The 21667-nt window shown below is 42.9% G+C and overlaps 1 protein-coding gene across 2 annotated transcripts in view; it reads left to right on the forward strand.

Moving 5' to 3' along the window:
* tnr (tenascin R (restrictin, janusin)) overlaps positions 1-21667 on the forward strand; it is a 128071-nt gene that overhangs the window by 54488 nt on the left and 51916 nt on the right. For both annotated transcript variants that reach the window (XM_086043504.1, XM_086043503.1), the window contains exons 4-9: positions 3514-3569; positions 14199-14326; positions 15513-15726; positions 16628-16728; positions 16886-17048; positions 19210-19686. In XM_086043504.1, coding sequence (XP_085899630.1) covers positions 14243-14326; positions 15513-15726; positions 16628-16728; positions 16886-17048; positions 19210-19686 — 1039 coding nt within the window. In that variant the 5' untranslated portion in view covers positions 3514-3569; positions 14199-14242. The remainder of the gene's footprint in view (positions 1-3513; positions 3570-14198; positions 14327-15512; positions 15727-16627; positions 16729-16885; positions 17049-19209; positions 19687-21667) is intronic.

Raw genomic sequence — 21667 nt, forward strand, 5'->3', positions numbered from 1 at the left:
TTCCCGCGGAGTCTTCAGGCCACACTGAAAACAAGAACGTACGGCGGGACCCATTTAATAGAATTACAAGACCACCCTTATCTTTAAGCGTATTTGTCCATTGAAATGAATGGAAATGACATGACAAATGACACTTTGTGCTTCTTGGTGTGTGTGCGCGCCTTGGCCACTAGAAGGTCAACTGGGAGTGGCAATAAACAGCTTAAAGAATCTTTTTTGGAATGTTTTTTAACTATTTGCCTGCTTATTGCCAAGTGAGTTGAGTTCACCGCACTTGTATCTCAAGTTGACGCTCGCAAGCCAAAGCCCCAAAATTGCCCGAACAAGTCCTATAACAAAGTCAGAATATTATGCGAATAAAGTAGGAGAAAAATATTTTATAGTAGAATAAAGTAGTAATATTCTGGGAGTAAACTTCCAAGAATATAATCTGAATATTATTAGAGAAAAGTAACTGTTTTAGGAGAATACAATTGTAGAGTCCCCCCCCCCTCAAAAAACAAAACAAAACACTCAACAAAACAAGAAACTACTGTGAATATAATCTGAATATTATTTGAATAAAGTCACAATATTTGGGGGTGGGGGAGTTAAAGTGATAATACTACAAGAAAAAAAACTTTAAATCTTGGGAGAATACAACCATTATTTACAAAAATAATCTCATTATTATGACAAGAAATTCAATTATTCAGCTGATGAATTTGTTAGCAATTATGTCAGCTTTGCATCCAGTGACAACTTAACCCGCGGCACCTGGAATGACATTTTCTTCCAACAGTGTCTTCCGCTAGCAATTGAAATAGTGAAATATGTATTACCCCAAAATGCCAAGTGAGAGGAATTGTCTTTCCCAACTTCTCTCCAACCCTCACAAACAATAAATAAACAGGAGACAGTCAAGTCAATAGCTGCTGCAGTTGTCTACCAGTAAATACCAAACCTTAAATCTTCATCCTACCAAACATTTCCCTAATATTTTTGTCCATGAAATACGATGACTTGGTTTTTGTGGCACATTATATTCTCACAAACGTGTGGCTGGCGGCGTTTGTTTCTTGACATCATCCACATGGGTGCACCCACACTCACGCTAATGAACAATTTAGTCTTCATGTATTTAAGATGTGGGCGGAAGCTGGACAAAAAGAAGAAAAAGTCCACGCAAGCATAAGGGCAACACGGAAACGCCACACAAAAAGACCCGAGCTGACATTCCAAGCTGACCCTCGGAACTGCGATGCAGAAGCTGCTCACCACTTAAGCGCCGTGCTGAAACTGGAGTTTCAAAATCAACATAGACACGAACACACAATTCACGCTCGTCTCATCTAATACTAAACAAGCAACGACTTTTTAGCTTTCGACGTGCAGTCCATTCATCCGAGAAGCTTTTGAACCGCGTTCCTGCTGCTGTTTTGGTTAGCGATTGTGTTTACATGGTCTCAGCAGTTCACTTTTTAGTGGCAGTGTGGTAGCAACTTTTATTTTCCGATGGTAAACGGGAGGTGTTTATTTTACCTTACGTCGACGCCGCAACTTATTTATAGTGTACCTTTTGTGTTCTTATTTCATTCAATTTTTAAAGTAAAGGTGAGAGTTAACTGGAAATTGTGGGGATCTTAATGGAAATGTGTCATGATCAAGCATAAATATAAATATTGTGTTTTTTTAACATCCATGCACAATTTTCACATTCCCAATTTTGGCTCGCAACACAACACTCGTAACACGAAAAACTGATCATTTGGGCACTTGTAAAACAACGTAGCATTTTACTAGCATGGAAACTAGTCATTGTACGGGTAATCAGGTACCAGTGTGTATTTAAGTTCCATAATTAGAGCCAACCTTCAATTTAGTAAATTCCTGCTCTATTCCCATGGAAACTTTCTAGCTGTGAACATAATTTTGCAACCCAAAATCATGTTAGTTACAAAAGCAATCAATTAAGCAACAGTACTGAACATGGGCTTATGGATTCCCAGTCTCAATTGCCGCTCTGTAGAGTCAACAAACATCTCGTTTTATTCTCATTCCAGCAACGGCGCTTAGCGTCATTATTTTCATTGCCTCATTTCCAAAGTCATTGGTGACATTTGAAAGGCATGTAGGAAAATGAAATACTACCAGCCAACGCAAGTAAACAAATATTGCGGCTGCTCGACCCGCCTCATTTTCGGGATGGGTCACAAATCTTATTTTTCTAAGTTGGAAGCAAATATCAAGCAACTGCAATGCAATCGTTCCTTGACAATTACAGTAAAGCCGAGGTAAAGGACCGCATTTTTTTTGTCGATCGGTGTGAAAAATACTTTCTATTTGTCTTTCCCAAGCAATCCACATACACACCCTGAATTCACAATTCACCAGTGGCTATATGCCAACCCGACTAAATACCAACAATCTATCATCCCGGATATTTCATACTCCTCCAATTCAATAAGTCAGTGTGATATATGTTCTGTGTCGGGTGGCTTTGTGACAGAAAAATGGGCGTCGAGGTTACCGAGTGTCGGCTTTTAAGATTGCTCGTATTGTTTTTGCCTTATTTTTAGGCCACAATACAACATCTCAACCTTTTGGTAATGATACGGGTAGCATTACATTAAAAAAATAAAAAATAAAAAATAAACTAAAAAAAACAAAACAAAAAAACATGGGAGGTATGTTGAAGCATAAACTGAGTGGATTTGAGTTCTTCAGTTCGAGGCAAGGTCATCGTGAGATCATGTCCACGACGTGATATGTGATTTTATTACTTCAGGCGCAAACATTCGGCGATAGCAAGGGGGATAAGATACTGGCAGGGAAGGCGGTGAATATCCCTGTAAACCGGGGTTATTGGATTTTTCATTCTAGTTCCTTTTTAGTGTTAGCTTTTATTTCGTTTCATTTTTATTTCAAATTCAGTTCATTTGAATTCGATTTTACAACAGTTTATGAGATTAGATGTTTATATTTCTTGGATTCTAAAAATTAAAATAGTCACGAGAAATCATCAAACCTGCCACCCACATCGTCACTTGAAGGTGGCCGATTGGGGATCTTCACCCAGCCTAGCTGGTCGGTCGTGAGCAGGGAAAGTCTGCGTGCTCAAAGAAATAGACAGATAAGCGGCTATCTGAACACAAACGGTGCACCAACACATGTTGACAGATAATATAACAATGCTCAGACATATATTCTCCATCCTCTGTGAAGAGCAATCACTATTGCGGCCGCACTGATGAACCGAAAGAGGAGCTGAGTCTCCTGCACAGTATACTGTATCTTACGTTTTTTTTTTTTTTATACTATCCGACCATCTGGGTCTTCGCTGATCATAACAAAGGAGGTCAAACTCAGTCCAGGGCTGTTTTTTTTTTATGTAAAATACCCCTGCTGTTCCATAATTTAATAAATCAATTTGCCATTATGCCGCCTTTAAATCTAAACAATTAAACAATCTACCACTGCAGCTACATATACAAGCGATGAAACCTTCTGAAATGAATCTTTCTCCTCTCCTAGACAAGTGCACAGCAAAAGACTGGCAACAGGATCTGGACAAAATACTTGGACTAAAGGTATTCACACACACGCACACACACGTTTTTGCACATTTCCATTTGACAATATCTGTAATGTGCAATTTAATGGTCTAAAGCATTTAATGTGTGCTTTATGTGCTCCGGCTTGTTGTGCATTTATCAAGCCGGAGCACATCTAATCAGACAATTAGCGCTCATCTTGGGCTAATTTCCTCGTGCGGATTCATCACCATCAGTGACTTTTTAATTGGGACAGAATCAATTGTCACCTCACTATGACTTGGTAAACACTCTCTCGCTCTCTCTCTCTTGCGCATGCACGCACATACACACATTTGATTTGTATAGACACACCGTATTTTCTGGACTATAATTTGCACCCTTATATAAGCCGCACTCACTCTATTTGAACTCTTTCACTCACTGAGTTCTGCGTATTGCCAGGCAATTTTGAGCATTTTGGACGTAACTTCCGAGACCCACAGACTGAGAATGGCCTTTTGATGACCGTAGTAGAGATTAAAGTACACAACTATGAAACGCCATTAATGACACTAACTCGCCACTTAGTTTGTGTCGAATGTTTGTCGCTCACTCCATGAACCGTTTCACCTTTTCTCACAATCGCGACACACTTTCTACTCCTACCAAAACACATATCGTCGCTGTCCTGTGAAAAACACTTATGTCCATTTTTTTTTTAATTTTCTTAATTTTTACGTGAATGGTGTTTCCGCGTTTCAGAAATTGCATTAACATGAACATTTTAAATGTTTCCCAAATTGGACATAGGTGTTTTTCACAGGACAGCGACGATATGCTCTTTGTAGCACACATATCCATACTCCACTTAAGTGTGTGGTACCTAAACCGCCGACACGTTCCGTCTTCCAACGTGTTGGCATTTCGCTCCCTCATAATCGACGGGGCAAGCAGAGATTCACCGCCTTATCTTTATCTTCTACTCAAAAGCTGTGCTGGTCTCATATCAAACAAATGCGTTAAACTGCAGATTTCAGACGGACACAAAAAAAAACCAATCTGCCACACGGCACAGGCGCAAACGATGAACAGCGGTATAGCATGGGAAGCAAGTAAGACCAATTTGGAATTAAAGAGGAAATCAATCCAATCATAATTTTTTTTTCCGAATATGTTCTATGCGGTCCGTTTTTAGCTAGCTCAGGGGGCAGCCATTTTGTCACTTCTATCAACTGAAGATGACATCGAAGTTGCTCGGAGCTCAGATAACGACCAATCACGGCTCAGCTTCAGAAAACAGGTCAGCCCTGATTGGTCGTTATCCGAGCCCTGAGCAACTTCGATGTCATTTTCAGTCGACAGAAGTGACAAAATGGCCGCCCCCTGAGGTGGCTAAAAGTGGGTGCATTTTGCTGCTTAAGTTATATCCCACAAACGCGTTATTAATCAGAATGCCGTGTTTCAACTAGTGGGTCTGCATCGAGCATATTCTGGAAAAAAAATGGGTTTGGGTTGACTTCCTCTAACGATTACATGGCAGCCCTGTGGAGTCTGGAGAGACTCGGCATGTAACATGACAACGTTGGCTTCCATCGTGCACTGTGCACTTGTCTTCCTATTCTAGCGCTGGCATTTCCCATGGACGCAATTCCTCTCTGCAACTCCCTCCGCTGCCAGCTTAGCGTCAAAACAACAATGGTCCCTTTCGCTGCGTTTGAGCACTTTGTACCGAGGAGAACAACATTCCCACCTTGAACTGCCGGAGCGAAGAGTGACAGCAGCGGAAGCCGTTGATGTCAGCTTTCTAATCACCGAGGATTATAGTGCGCGCGCGCCTGTGTCACTCTTGATTACGGCACCGGCACTATGAGACAATGCAGCAAGGAGGAAGACTTCTCTTTGCAGACACTCCATAAAATGAAACAGAAATTCAAGCATATCTTTTTTTTTTTCTTGTTTTTTTGCACAGTGGATTCCCCAAATATTTATAGGCAACTCCTTCAAGGGAAACCATAGGTTTTCAAACTCGTTTGCCTTTCATGTAATGTCACGTTATTGGCATTCAAAATGTTAAGATCGTTTTGGGAAAAGTGGACTGCTATGGCATTTTTTTCCCGGCCGTGGAAAATGGAATTGAAAGCTTCTCAAAATGATGAATCAAAGTTTAAAGTAACAAGCTGTCTACTGGCTGCTGCAGTGACTGACCAAACGGCACGGCCAAATTTGACTGAACTGTCATTGCAGTGTGCGTGGTCTGCAAGTGGTTCTCATAGGTTTAAAAATAAGTTTCTTTTTTTTCTCCAGACGGATGCTTTTTTTTTTTTCAAGTAAAGAGAAAAAAAAAAATCTCTTGTCTTGCTGACGGTTTCGGCTGTCACTTTTGCGATGGTCCAATTCAGTGTTTATTGGCCGTTGGGTGTGCGGTGTGCTTGAAACTGTAGAAGCCGCGCTGCTCTTCATTTAACTTCGCTGTGGCTTCATCTCATCTCTGATCTTTATCATTGTCAAACTCCTTTTATTTTTCAAATATACAAATGCTACATTGATTTTTATTATGCCTTCTTCTCGCCTGAAGTTGACTGCGAATGACGCCAGCTCACCTGTGACCTTAATGAGGAAAATTAAGAAATCATTTTTCCCCCCACAATGCCCGGATAAGATATTGTACTTGCGTGTGTTCGCTGACTTAGGATCCGCCTGCTGAAATAGTCGCTGCAGTATGTCATCATGACGGCCTCTCTCCTAATGAACTGGACCTTTTGTCTATCTCCTCCTCACCAACCTATTGCTAAAATTGATAGCGCATCACAAGCATGGCTCGCCACCGAGATAACACATTTCAATCTGGGCTCGACGGCCTCTGCTCCCTTTAGGCCAATACAAAGCCGGCTTCTATCTTGGCTCAGTACTGAAGGTCTGAACATTCCGACTCATGACTTTTATTTGAAGGAGGCATTTTAAAACCGTTCCCGGGTTTCTTCGTAAGGTTGGATACTAGGGATGTAACGATGAATCAAAAACCGATTTAAAATGGATTCGACCGATTAATCGAAAATCATCTAGCAAATGGTGTCTTGAAACGTTTTTTTCATTCCAGAAGCATAGCACATTTTGAATGTGTAGATCAAATGATGCTTTTGCGCCAAACATCATTGCGTATTGCGTTTGTGGATGGCTGCAGAACCACACCAGTGCACACAGACAAGCATGGTAGCAATTTTGAAAAAATCGAATCAAATCGGAAATTGGGAACTGAAAATCGAATCGAATCGGGGCTTGGGTGAATCATCACATCCCTATTGGATGCATTATACAAATTTAACTCAAATGCAACAAACCTAAAACCATATAGTAAATTTGACAGATAAAAAGGACCGGACAAGTGGACTTGTAAACTCTTAAAAGTGGAAGTCAACCGATTCCCAAATTCTCTACAATAATATGCAGCCCCACTAGTGTAAGCCCGGCATTCTGATTGCTATTGTGTTTGTGGAATACGAAAGCAACCCCAATGATGATCAATCACCCAATCACTCTTCTATATTTAGAAAGGAAACTCATGTGGCAAGAATATATGATGATAGTCATCATAATAATGGTGGTGATCAAAAGGCAGTCCTTCAAGAAGGTTCTTTGCAAGCAACACAATATAGCAAATGCGCTGTTTGAGCCTCAGCAGTTGCTTTATGGTTACCAGCCAGCTTTGGATTGTTGCAGTGCGTGCCATCCTGCCCACCTTTAAACCCTGCTCGAGTGATAGTGCAGGTGGGAGAGGATGGTTTCATCCTGGCACCTTTTTACTCGTCATTAAAGCTTCGGGAACAACGTGTTGTCATTGTGCCCCGCAAGATACAGCCGGCTTTGAAACGGGAACATTAAAGGGAGAGAGACAGACGGCGCATCTGAAAGCGAGGGACGAGAGCAAAGCACAACGGCGGGCTGATGTGTCTCCGGCTCGCGTTGTTTGAAGTACTTTTATGTTTTCTTTTTTTGTTGTGGGTCGTGGCAGCGTAAAAACGTAGGGGGGAGAGAGATTCAACTCAAAAGGAGGCAGAACATTTTCTGTCTAGGCCAAGCCACGCCACTGGTCAACTTAAGTACGCTGAGCAGGGGCGGAGCCAGAATGTGGTCAATGGGTGGGCCTGAATATTTCTCCCACTTTGCACAATCCTCCTGTCCTGACACATTGTATATTCAAATAAAATGACACACCAAATAATATGAAGTTCAGATCTTCCTTAGACAACCACAATTATGCCATTCTCAATATTCGTTTTTTAAAAAACACAAATCATTTTATAATTGACTAAAAATGTCATTTTTTTTCATGAATCTCACTGGGTGGGCAATCTGTCAATCTGGGCGGGCCTGTGCACACCCAGGCCCGCCCATGGCTCCGCCCCTGACGCCGAGTAAACGTTTCAGTCATTAATTTGAAATTGGGGACGGGCACTTCCTGAAAATGCAAAACGCCGTTAATTAGACGTCGTTCAGAAAACGTTTTCTAATGAGACCACATTTGTGGGTGTGATGTGATGTATGTGACTAGATTACATCAGCGGTCACCGATATTGTGCCCGCGGGCCCCGGATACCTCCTACGACCACAGGAGGCGCTGCGGGCCTGTTCTACAAATAGCCCATCGATAACGGGACATTGTGCTTTCCGAGGAATATAAGTGATCATTAGAAAATATAAACACTTACTCAGATTTTTATAAAGAACGTGTTTCATATTCATAGCTATCCATTTCCTACCTTGTTAAATCATCGTTGACAATTATTATCAGGACTCATAACATAATCAGCGTCTCCACATGGATGAATATCTTCACTTATTAATGATAACCCAAAATGAAAAGTAATTTGAGCTCATTGGTTCTTTCAGAAGTGTGTATCAAACTGGTATCCCTTTGCGTGAATCGGTACCCAAGGTTTGTAGGCACTGCATTATTATTTTTGTTATTATTCTATAAAAATGGATTTCCTTTCCGTAAAGTGGCTACACAAAGGTGTCTCATATTGCGGCTTCAGCATCCTCAACAAGTGTGGTTCCATTACAGCGTTTGGCTGTAAATCCTTTGCTTTAAAGGCTCCCACAGCCCGAGTTATTTTCTTCCCTTGTCTGATTTCGGATGGATTGTTGACAGACTCATGTCGTTTCTTGGCCGCCCCGGCGGCTGTGCCTCTTATCACAGAGGGGATTCTTTTCGATTCTTTAAAGGAGAAGTAAACCCAAACATGTTTTTTTTTTTTTTCCCCCAGAATATGCTCTATGCAGGCCCACAAGTTGAAACAAGGCAATATGATTTATATGAAATATAAGATAAGCAGTAAAATAAACCCGTTTTTAGCCATCTCGGGGATCGGCGATATTGTCACTTCTGTCGACTGAAAATGAAAATCGAAGTTGCTCGGGGCTCAGATAACGACCAATCACGACTCACCTGTTTTCTGAAGCTGAGCTATGATTGGTCGTTATCTGAGCCCTGAGGTTGTGTGATGTCATTTTCAGTTAACAGAAGGGACAAAATGATGGAGATGGCTAAAAACGGGCGGATTTTGGTTGCTTGATGCTTATTTTAAGCATTCAAGCATGTACAATTTTCTTGAATAATATTTCATTCGATTTTCAAATGTTATGTCTTACCCTTACGTTTACTATACTTGGACAATATTTAAATATACATTTATGCAGTATTATTCTGTTTTTAATGGGGTTTTTTTTCTATTTTGAAAGGACCACTGTTCGGCTCTAAAATGGAAAATGAGTTGGCCGTAGGTTACCTATTCTTACAAAATAGAAAGAGCCAGTAGGTATTCAGCTGCAGCAGACAGTTCAAGAAAGGAAGAAAAAAAAAATCAATTCTCTCCAACTTGTAGCCGCTTAACCTTAGAGGACTAGCATGGTACCTTTGGCCTTTTCTCGTCCTCTCCTTTAAAACACGACAGTCTTCTCACACAGCTCCAACTGCTCCACATGTTGACTCTCAGTCTATTTACGCTTTTTATTCTTGATGTCTTATATTGTCTCTCTAATCAACTCTTTTAATCGACTGACACATTTTTAATTCGGCGTTGTTTTTTTTTTTTTATACCTTTCTACTAGCCGTATGAGTTTATGACCCGTAAGAATAGTCTGTCTGCTTTCTTGGTTGTGTGCTCCACATTCTTCATGGAAAACATTTCAACGTGATGTCCTTGATATGTTTGTGACGGAACTGGTTGGATCCGTCCCTTTGTGTTGTGGCCACTCTTCAGGTTTTTCAAAGCCGGGATGAGGGTTCTCCTCAGAGTTAGGAAACTTCTATCACGGGCAGCGGATGATTAGTCCCGGAGTCGGCCACAGCGCGTCCGATTGATAGAAGGACCCTTGGGATAGGTGACCCTCGTGCTGGAGATGGGGGGTGAGGCACTGGGACGACTATAATGGAGCACCTGTTTGGGACACGGGCAAGCACGCAGGAGAGGGTGGATGCTTCGCTGTGAGATCAGCTGGAAGGAACCCTGACATCATGAACTCTGGCTGAAATCCCTGTTGGGACTACTCTCACTTAGAGATCTGTAAAAGTGTGGAAAAAAAAAAAAATCTGTTTGGGAAAGATCAGTTGGAAACTTTGATAAAGGGCAGGCGAGAACATTGAAATTCGGAAGGGGAGTGAAATCAGATCGATAGGCAGGAAAGTAAACTGTTAAGCACTTGCCTGACAAGCAGCTCGAGTCAGGAAGCGCATGTGCCTCTTTTAATGAAGACGTCTTTTCTCGTTGGGGGTGCAGCTGGTGCGAGGGCAACGTCCTTGCTACTCCAGCATGCGGGCGTCAAAGCGCCGGGGAGTTAAAACGCGTCCAAATAACGGCAGCGATAAACACATTTCGAGCAATAAGGATCGTCGATAAGAACGTCCTAGTCTTTAGTTTCGTGCCAGTTTGCGGAAGGTTCTACGGCGAAATGGACCACTTCAAAATGTAATTGAGTGCTTTTCCAAATCTCAATAGCGCCCGGTAATCAATGGCTTCTGGCACCATTTTGGAGCTGCGTGCACAATGCTCTCTTTCGAGCAGCTCAGCGACAATACCAGTCGAATACTCGTCACCGTGGTTTGCTGAAAACTTTTCGCATCTTCCTTTACAGCACGTCGCAGATTGCTCGTATTATTTGCCTCGCGGCAGAATCCTTCGTTCCTCGGCGCGACCTTTGCCCCGGCTTGAGAAAGACGTCTCCGGTTGCAGCAGCACTTGATGAACAGAGCGCACCGGCCTTGAAAGACGAGGCAATTTGCTCAGAGTGACGGTAATAATGGCAAAGGCACGGTGACGTTGCCGGAGAGAAAGAAAGGCAAGCGAGGGCTCAACAGAGAGGGCCGGGGATGCATGGAGACTGAACACAGGGAGGGGTGGGGCCGAGTGATCACCGACGCAGCAAGACCCGGTATTGGTTTGGTGGTTATGTCGGGGCGGCTGCAGGTTAATGTGAAGCCAAATGGAGGTTACGGCTCGCCGTGCGTCGGGTCGGCAAGGGAGGGCTAACAGGGCTGCTGTCAGAAACCCTGCAAAAAACAATGAATAAAACAAATGGAAAATTCACTCTCCTCCTCTTCTTTGAACCCGAGTATCAAAGTGAGTGGAAATAAAAAGACTTTCACGGATAACGAAAATCCTCTCAGTAAGAGAGAAATGAAAAGCCATCAGAGGAATGAAGGCAGCTGATGAGTATGACGCCTGCAGATAATGAAAAATGAAAGTGGCAAATGAAAGAGCGAAGGGGGGGGGGGCGGGGGGTAGGGGGTACCACTGGGGAACAGAGGTGATTTGAGAAGAGGAAATTTGACAAAATGGTCAATTGAAGAGCTTCTCTTGCACTTCGCCCCTCTTTGTGACGTCAGTGGGCCGGTTAAGGTCGGCGCGCGGATGCGGTTGTGGTTGTAGACCCGCCTCCGGTGCGGAAAGGACACTTGATGTCTCATCGTCCCCCTGTTGCTCCGACAAACGGCGTCCCTCAGGGTCTGGCAGCTGCAGAAGCGACAGAGATGACCAGGACAGATGGATTATAGGAGACGGATGCGTCGTAAATGTCCTCCCTTTGACTTGAGGCATTGTAAACTGATCTCGGCGTTGAGCTCATCTATTTCTGCGAAATCACCAAATTGCAATGCCTCGTCTTGAATTCGGATCGTTTTTGTTTATTTTTTTAACATGTCCCGTTCGGCTGCTTACTCATGCAGTATGCTGGATCTGTACGCCTTTTCATGCCGGAACAGTTGTCTGTGCAATCGGGGCGTTTGATATACTCCCTCTGTTGTTATTCGTAGTGTATTTCGATATAGTCTTTATTGGAAATGCAGTGGGGCAGAACAAGGTGTAAGAAGGGACAGTGAAAAGAGAGAACAGAATACAAGGAACAACATGGAAATAATAGCAGAAAATCTTCACTGTCGGGATGAAACTCCAGATGTTAATTTCAGATTTTTTTTCAGGAATTCCTACTATTGGTCACTCTAAGAACTTTGAGAAAGAGTTTAGGAAGATGATGTAACCACAGTTGTTCGCTTTTGTTAAGTATCAAAGGCTTTTTTTGTAATCGCATTCTACTGGTTTAATCAAGGACAGCATAATGAATTACCTTTTTTTTTTAAACATATTAAATAAGCGATTTTGTGGGTGGTGAATCTTTGCCATAAGTGGCCATAAGAATTATAGGATGACCATATAGAGTTCCTCTCGTAATATTTTATATTACCAAGCTTTTTTTTTTTTTTTGATCATGCAGCTCTCAAACAAGCCACTCAAAGGAGAGACCTTAGTACCTTTTTCTTAGTGCCCATTTTCTCATTTTGTTCACATTTGCAAACTGAGCCGTGATGGGTCCTTACCTGAGATGTCATTTTCAGTTGCCAGCAAGAGGCAAAATGGCCGCCCGCTGAGATGGCTAAAAACAGGTGGATTTTGCTGCTGCCTTCCTATTCCACAAGCACACTATCAATCTGTGTTTGGACGCATTGACCCTGTTATTTTTGGGCACATTTTTGCCTTGAAAGTCTGACCATGCAGCATGTTCAGTGAGGAAACTCAATACAAGGGCGGTAACCTCAGTGTAATCACATGCTGCTTTTTTTTTTTTTTTTTTACAATTCACACCCACTCGGAGCATGTGCAGGATGAAGCTATTGTCTTGTTTCCCTCGGAAAAATCAAGCTGGTCTAGAAGAAAACAAAGGCCACATAGCAAATACATCGCTCATTTTGTAATTTTAGAATTGTGAGCTGTGTGGCTTTTATAATTAAATGTGGGTATTAAAGTCGTTTTCATTATGCATGTATGTATTTCGATTTGTTTTCCCCAAATGAATTTCCCAAGTTGCTCAAAATCAGTCGGCCGCATATAGCCTGACTCTTTAGAGCCATCAAATCCCACGTTTCATTTCCCACACGCGGGGGTTTATGTTTCAGCCTACACATTTTAGCTGTGCAAGCGCGATTGAGAGGCTGCATGCTGACATTTCTAATTACCATCAAGGCCGGCAGCATGATTATTACGACGACAAGAGAGAAACACTTGATACGTGACACTGCTTGCGAGTGCGCGCGCATTTGAAGCAGCGGCACTCTGGGGTTTGTGTCGGCCGCACGCGTTCATCTAAATGCACGTGTCCTCGAGAATAAATACATTCCCGAGGATGTGGAGGACCTCTTGCCTTTCAATGAGCGAATCCATCCTTAATTGAGCCTCTTTGGATCTCGCGCGTACATTGGAAAATGCTTCTGGCCGTCAGGCTTTGCACTTTGACCCTTGGACTCAATCCAACCTGGCGACGTTGAACGTATGTCCATGGAAGTGTAAATAAAAGTGCACACTAGAAGGCCGCACTGATAGATTGTTCTATTTATAGATAGCATGGACTTGGACTGCGCCTCAGGGCAAAACTCTATTCCTGACATATTTGTCTTTGCCTGTAAGTGTATTGGTCATGACAATTCAATACTCGTGTCCGTAAAGAGAATATTGGAATTGGCTGATAGTAAAAACACACCAAAAAAGCAGCCCATAATAAAACTTCATCTCCGTGCATTGTCTTGTCTGGGCGGACTCCTCTCATTGTGGTGTACACTGGAAGGAGGAACTTGTGTATCTTTTATTCCGGCATGTTCTCACTTCCTCGCTCCGCGGAGAGAGGATTACAGCGGCATCACTCAAAAAGCACGTCTCTCCTGAAATCCTTCTATCAGTTCTTTCCCCTCAGCCGCACTTCTGCGTTCGGAGATCAAATGTCCGTTATTGCGCAGGGAAATACGTTCGGCGGTTCTTAGCCGGCGCTTCAATCCTCCAAAGTTGATTCATTCCCCCCCCACCCCCCACCCCCCTTCCCGTCCAAGCCAATTATTCCACATCTGATCAAAGGTATTTATTTTCCATTGGCTGAAGAGAACGCTGGGAGTCCCTTCCACACAGACACACACGCACGCACAAATGCAGCAAAGCTACTGAGGCCAAAGTTAGTGGCGTTAAACAAGGGACGTATACCTGGAATAATCGGTCTTTCAAGACTGCACTCATTCTTAATGATTGAAATCCAGTTAATTCTTGTCAAGTTGAACTTTTCCTTACCTTGAATTGTGCTCTTGTTGATATTCCACTGCACGATTTCTCTCTTTCCGATTCGCCATGTGTCCCATTCATTCCTCCCCAGGTGCGAGCGGAGCGGAGTGGACTCGAGAGGTTTTTTTTCCCAGCATGCCACCAGCCCTGAAGCGCCACGCGGCCACGGTGCCACCACCGGGCCGCATCCTGGCTTTTGTTCTCTTTCTGGCTCTGCAGGTAACTGCTCTTTTCGCCCAAATCTCTGTTATACTTTATTCTCATGTGATTGTATCCACACCGTATTTTGTTTTCACATCACACTACATTTGAAAGAGGAGTTTTCAAATAAAATCACTTTTTTGTCACATTTGTTAAAGCGGTCATTATGACCTGACAGTAGTGCACGATAAATATGATCTGTGAGAAAATTAAGCCATTTCTGGCCTCGACTCGTGCTTCTAATTTGTTAGAGAAGAAACCGCCGCGCCCGAGGAAAAACAATCAATCAGAGACCGAAGTTGTTACTTATGAGGTGTCAATTGCACGATATTGGAAAAACATGCGACATGGATGTTGACGATAGCGGTATCGATATTGTTGTGATATTTAACATGTAGTTTACGAAATGACATTTGTATGATCTAATGAAAGAAGTTTTTTTTTTTCATGCCGCAAAATAAGCAAGCTCAGTGCGTTCTTAGCTTATAAATTGTAATCATATGTTCTATGCAAGCCCACTAGTAGAAACAGGGCATTTCAATAAATATTACGGTTGTGGAATAAGAGTTCATCCACCTGTTTTTAGCCATCTCTGAAGGCGGCCATTTTGTCACTTCTGTCGACTGAATATGACACAACTGCTCACAACGACCTCAGGTAACGACCAATCACAGCTGGCCTGTTTTCTGAACCTGAGCCGTAATTGGTCGTTACCTGAGTCCTGAGCAGTTGTGATGTCATTTTCAGCCGACAGAAATGACAAAATGGCCGCCCTCTGAGATGGCTAAAAAGGGGTGGATTTTGCTGCTTAACTCATATGCCACAAAAGCAATATTAATCAGAATGCCGTGTTTCCTGCTGGGAACATATTCTTGAAAAAAATATGTTAGGGTTAATTTCGTCTTTAAGTCTGCATCTGACAGTTCAAATTCAGATAAAAACATTCAACTCAATAAGAAGATTATCGCATGTCTTTGCAATATGCCTGTGGCGTGGGCCAATATCGCAACATTGATATTTTTTCAATATTGTGCAGCCCTAGTGTCAAACCTTTGTTACACAATTGCAGGGACACACGGGAACAAGATGGCGCCAGCGACTGATTCATTATTTTTTTTCAGCCTTTTTTACCACTGTCTAATCGTAAGTGTTTTAACAAATATGACAAAAAGTATTTTCTTTTTTTTTCTTTTTTCCTGAATAGGGTGCTACTTATGCTGCTCCCTCCGCAGACAACAAGCTGGTTCGGACCACTCGAATAAGGCGACAGATCCCAGACGGGGAAGCGTCCTCGGCTTCCTCAGCCAACCAGACGATGCAGCAGCAACCTTTAGTCTTCAACCACGTCTACAACATCAACGTACCCCTGCAATCTCTTTGCTCGGTCGACCTTGACACCGAGGCACCACCAGAGGATGGTGAGGCTTTCTTATTCATTTTTCCGGCGAGGGTATTCAAGTTCAAGGCCTGTTTTTCAATTGTTCTTCACCAACCGGGCAGACAGGTCATTTGTCCGCTAACTCAATGGGTCAAGGTTCACTTTCCAAGAGTATCTAATTCTTGGTGGAATTTGTGGCTTAAGTGCCCTTGAAAAAGGCACAGTATGCCTCCGGCTCCTATTTGGAAGGCCGAATATGGGTCAGCTTTTGCTTGTGTGGATCATGCATTTGCTAACTTTTTTGATCCAGGAGAATTTTTTCCGAGGATCCCCTCATAAACCAAAATCATCTTAACACCCTTACACTAAATGGTATAAGACTTGGAAAGTTGCTTATTTTCAAAAAAGTTAGAGGGAATGATAGCAAATTGATATTTTTTTTAAGGGGGGGAAGAAGTTTTACTGTCATGCTATAAAAATAGTCATTTTCCCAAATCCATTTGCAACATTTTCGCAAAATCAGGTAAAACACCATTAGCAAACACATTGTTATTTTATTGGTTTGTTAACAAAAAGCTAGAGATGACTTTGGCAGTAATGTTTACAAGATATTTAAAGGGAAAAAAAGCCTTTTCTTTTCCTTAAGAAAAAAAATAGCACATAATTCCTGTAACAATACGCCTTTTGTTCAAAAACCACTTAACTCATGCTGGAATGTCAGCTTTATGTGACATGAACCATCACAATCACTTTTGAACTTTGAATTGGGCCAAAGCTAAGGAGTCATTGATTTTATTACATATGGTCTGCATATACACATGTAGGAATGCACTTTTTCAAAAAATGATACAATCATTTATTGCAATCATTTTGCAGGCCCACTGGTGTAGATTACAATCCCCCTCCCCAAAAATATTTTTGAAAGTATTTCTCTCTTCTAGGCCCGCGTGCTGAGCTTGGGTCAAGAGCTTCTGTGGAGGGACCACTGGACCCAGTTGGACCTACAGAATACACCGAACAGACGCTGGATGCAGACAGCCAGGTAGCTGCTTTTTCGACCTTATTGTCTAAAAATCACTGCAATTAAAAAAAAAAAAATATATATATATATATATATATATATATATATATATATATTATATGTATTATATATGTATATACACACATACCTAAAAAAAAACTGACATGCCCTTCTTCAGGTGACGTTCACTCACCGTATCAACATCCCAAAAGCGGCGTGTGGATGTCCGGCAACTGTGACGATCCAGCAGCTCGCCACCAGGTTGGAGATGCTGGAGAGAGAGCTTTCCGTGCTCCGAGCTCAATGTGGATCCGGTTGCTGTCGGGAGAACCCCGCCAATGGTGAGGAAGTTTGGAGAACCTCCCTCTCCTCCCTTGGGGTGGTTGGTTGGTTCCTCAGTCCTTCCCGTCTTGCTACAGTGGGACCTCAAATTACGAGTGGCCCGACACTTGTGCCAGATGCGAGGCGTCGCTCTGCCAATTTTTTTTGGGTGTGTGTCTTGAGTTGCCAGCAAATATTAGACTTATGAGCGTGGTAGCGGATAGCTTCACAATAAACAGTAGATAGTAGACTAGTCGATATATCGTGCTTGCTTTAGCATAAAGTAGACATACGTGTATGTAATCAGAGCGCATTAACTAAGTCTCCTAGCTAAAGACACAATGCAAAACGCCACAGATGTGCTAACAAAACTAGCGTTGCTCTTGCGATAGTTTTAAACTTTTAAGCGACGGATATTTAAACACAAAAGTTGCAGCAGCACATGTCGACAGACAGAAGATAGCAATAATCAAAGGCATATATTCTTTGTCCATTGAAAAACGTCTAATTTTACTGCATCTTGCCAAGTCAGTTGTGACACTCTTCTTTGTCACATCTGTGTTACACTGCTCCCTCGTGGCCAAACACCAGAACCTAGAAATCACAATGCAGAGTTTAATCCTTTACATTCTTTATTTTTATAAAATACAAATTGATAGCGTGCTATTTTTCCTACGTACGCAAACACCTTCCAAACATTTTTGTTGGTGTTTTTGTCGGGCGGGCACGGATGAATGGCATCGCCATTCTTTTCAGTGTGGAGAGATGATTTGAGATACGATTATTTTGAGTTATGCACATTTAATTCTCAGAACTCACTAAACTGGTAACTCAATGCATCACTGTGTTTTGAAGCGGAAAGGAGTCATTGATGCATCAAGTTGTCATTGGAAACTGGATTAAGTAACACGCCTGGTCAAATCTTGACTAGCATGTCCAGGGGGGAAGCTTAAAACAAGAGTCGCATCCTCAGTGTAATTACTCGCTGCGTTTGTTAAAATGAATTTCTCATTTCACCCTGACTTTGAGCATGCGCAGGATGAAAGCGAAAGCTGTTGTCTCAGGATTTGAGCCCCCAGGAAAATCGAGCTCACCTTAGGATAAAAGGGTGATCTAACAAAGGATAAAAATCAGGGATAAAATCAAATGCATTTTTCATCTTGTCCTTTTAGTATTCTGTGCCGGGTGGCTTTTAATATTTGCTTTAGTGTTGCTCATTCAACAAGTACATTTAGTGTATGTATTGGTTTTCTTTCCATTCATAATGGCAATGAATGAGGATGAGCAGCACATATAAGATCACTCATAAGAGTTAAACTGGATTCTTCGTAATTCTCCCATTTTAGCAAGTCTGTGCGATGAGCTTCCAGTTCACCTCGATTATTCTCAGAATCTGTACATGTAAGGGCCATTAAATGAACCAATGTATTTTTGTCCTTATAATGTACTTCTCTCACAGTAAACCGAGCCAGTTACTTAAGCGCTTCATCCCACTAGAGCCGTGTTGATAACGCTCAATTAATAACATGAGCCCATGTGAAATATTACTTCAGTTTGCGTATGACTCGGATTTCGACTTACCAGGTATCGTATTGCGCCGACAGCGACCTTATTTCAGGGTACCCGGACATGTTAAGCATGCTGATACCAGCAACTGATACTTAAGGCAAAAAAATAAAAAATAAATAAAAATGTCCTTGCTAGTAGACGGTGCTAAACTGCTGCTGTTTGACGCATTGGTGAATCATCATGTGCATTAGAAAGACACAAAGGTCTTTTTTGACGATTTTCTGTCATTTTCTTAATTGGAATTTTATGGATCATAATTACTAATGGTATCTGTACTTGGTATCAGTATCAGTGAACATTCAAGCATGTGTACCCGTACTGGTATCGGTCTGAAAAAAAGTGATACCTCAAAATGCCCCAAGATAGTTCCAAAGCAAAATTTTTATACTGGACATAGCTTTGGCCTGAGCACAAAAACTTCAGTATTTAATAACGCAAATCAAATCAAATACCTGAAGATAGGCTCCTCGCTAAAAAAAATTCTAAACCTTCACTGTATTTGAACCTTTTGTATTAGTGGTGCAATTCAGCTAAAAATGTGTTGGCTCTGTATATGACCGTACTGATTTTGAAAGCAAGGTAGCATGACCTCATGCATAAATGTTTCCCCAGGCCGCTTCGACTATTTCCCAGGATGCAATGGCCACGGCAGCTTCAGCCTGGAGCTATGCGGCTGCATATGTGACGAAGGCTGGACCGGCAAAAACTGCTCGGAGCCCCGTTGCCCCGACGACTGCTCCGGCCAGGGCGTGTGCATCGAAGGGGAGTGCGTGTGCGACCGCGACTTCGCCGGGGAGAACTGCTCCGAGCCCCGGTGCCCGGCCGACTGCTCGGGCCGCGGCTTGTGCATCGACGGAGAGTGCGTGTGCGAGGACTCCTTCACCGGGGAGGACTGCATGGTCGGGAGGTGCGTGAACGATTGCTCGGACCAGGGACTGTGCGTCAACGGGACGTGCCAGTGCCGGCCCGGCTACGTGGGGGAAGACTGCTCGCTGGTGTACTGCGCCAACAACTGCAGCAAGAAGGGAATCTGCAAGGACGGATTCTGCGTCTGCCAGGACGGCTTTGCTGGAGATGACTGCAACTCCGGTAAGTCAAGTTGTAAAGTTGATCCTTAAAGCGGAAGTCAGCCCAAACATATTTTTGATATTCTGATGAATATTGCGTTTGTGGAATATGAGTTTTTAAATCATGTCAGGGGGCGGCCATTTTGTCACTTTTGACGACTGAAAATGACATCACAGATGCTCTGGGCTGAGATAATGACCAGTCGAGGATCAGCTTCAGAAAACAGGTGAGCTGTGATTGGTCGTTAGCCCCGAGCAACTGTGATGTCATTTTCAGTCACCAGAAGTGACAAAATGGCCGCCCCCGGAGATGGCTAAAAACAGGTGGATGAACTCATATTCCACAAACGTAATATTGCTCAGATTGCCTTGTTTCAACCAGTGGGCTTGCATAGAACATATTCTTGAAAAAAATATGTTTGGGGTGACTTCCTCTTTACGGTCCGCAATGAGCTGACAAATGTCTGAAATTGAGTTTGACTTTTTGAGTCACATTTCTCCCGAAAACCTCTCAATTGCACTACTTTTGAGGTGTTTGACTTTGGAAGTTCAATTGCAGGTCAGCAGGTATGGACATATGTGCACGATATGTATGCAGATCAACTGATTTAATCGGAAGAAATTAATTCAACCACCTGGCGTGGTATTAAATGCGACTCTTGGCGTCCTATCCCAGGCCCGCAAATCCCAGTGGTGCATTTGCTTTATGGATTATGTAGCGGTAATTACAGAAAGCAAGCGCTCGCTGCCATCATTTTTTTTATTTGGGGTGCCCGCCTCATCCGAATGCAGGTGGCGGCGTGTGCGACTAGCCGGACAGCAGAAGGTGTAGAAGCATTCATTTGTCAAACGTCACATTCATCCGAGGAGAGAGGCGTCACATTAGCCGCCGCTGAGTCGGCCTTGGGAGTCTCACGCGTCTTTGTTCGATGCACCTCCACGCCAAATATCAGATCCTCCTCTGCCATTTGGGAGCCGACCGTCAACGGGGTGATTGATGAGAGCAGATATGGGAGCGGATGATAGATAGGCAGTATTCTCTGGTTGATCCCTCCTCGCCGCCCTATTTTTATCCAAATCAGGTGGTCCGAATTGCAGATGCCTCAGCAATTATATGTGGAAATAGGTGGTGCTTTTTTTTCCTGAATACCAAACAAAGCAGTCCGATTGCCAGGGAACTGCAAGTTGACAGGCTCAAGTGTTCCAAAGTATGAAAAGAGCAGGAAAGCGGAATATGCTTCTGGTGGCCTCTAGCCTCCCATTAAGGGGAATAATGACGGCTGTTGACTTAAAGTGGGTTGCTTCGGGCGTGAGATAAGAGGAAGTGCATCTTTACATACACATCTATCCACCCACAAAGCAGCGATCAACTGAGTCGTGCTATTTCATCTTGACAGCAAAGCTATTTCACTATCATTCCAATAAGCTCTCAAATTACAGTCAGATAGATCAAAGTTGACTTTTTAAGCGTAGGCGCACACAGTAGAAAGTGAGAAAATGTTTGAAAATGATTCTTTGTACATCAAACATGTCAGCCAAGCACTTTTGTCATAGTCTGTCTAAGACGCTTGAACATGTGTAAGGGTTAGGTTAGGTTGGATACCACCTTTTTTCAGACCGTCCTAACATTTAAGTACAGATAGTTGAACATGCCTTCGCATCTTGCAACTGTGATGAAAATGTAACAGAAGGTCCATCAAAACGTCCGTTTTGATGGGGAATGACGGGAAACTTAAAACAAGTCACAGGCTAAGCATTCATGGAAGTGGGTTTTTGTCCATCGCCGGAATTGTTACTCACCGGGTCACTACTGACCGACCGTCTCAATCACTCACCGACGGGCTCCCGTTTCGCTGACGACTGATGGAAACACGCACCAAAACCTTGAAATCGCAACTCAAGTGGACCGAGAGCCAACGCAAATCGGCTAGTATAGGGGTAATATCATCAAACTTTCTCGTCCTTATCAGGAGTCTAGCTGAAGCATTTTGTACCAGCTGCAC

Source organism: Filicampus tigris, chromosome 10 (assembly GCF_054856515.1).
Source record: "Filicampus tigris isolate MCC_2025a chromosome 10, RoL_Ftig_1.0, whole genome shotgun sequence".
NCBI lineage: Eukaryota > Metazoa > Chordata > Actinopteri > Syngnathiformes > Syngnathidae > Filicampus > Filicampus tigris.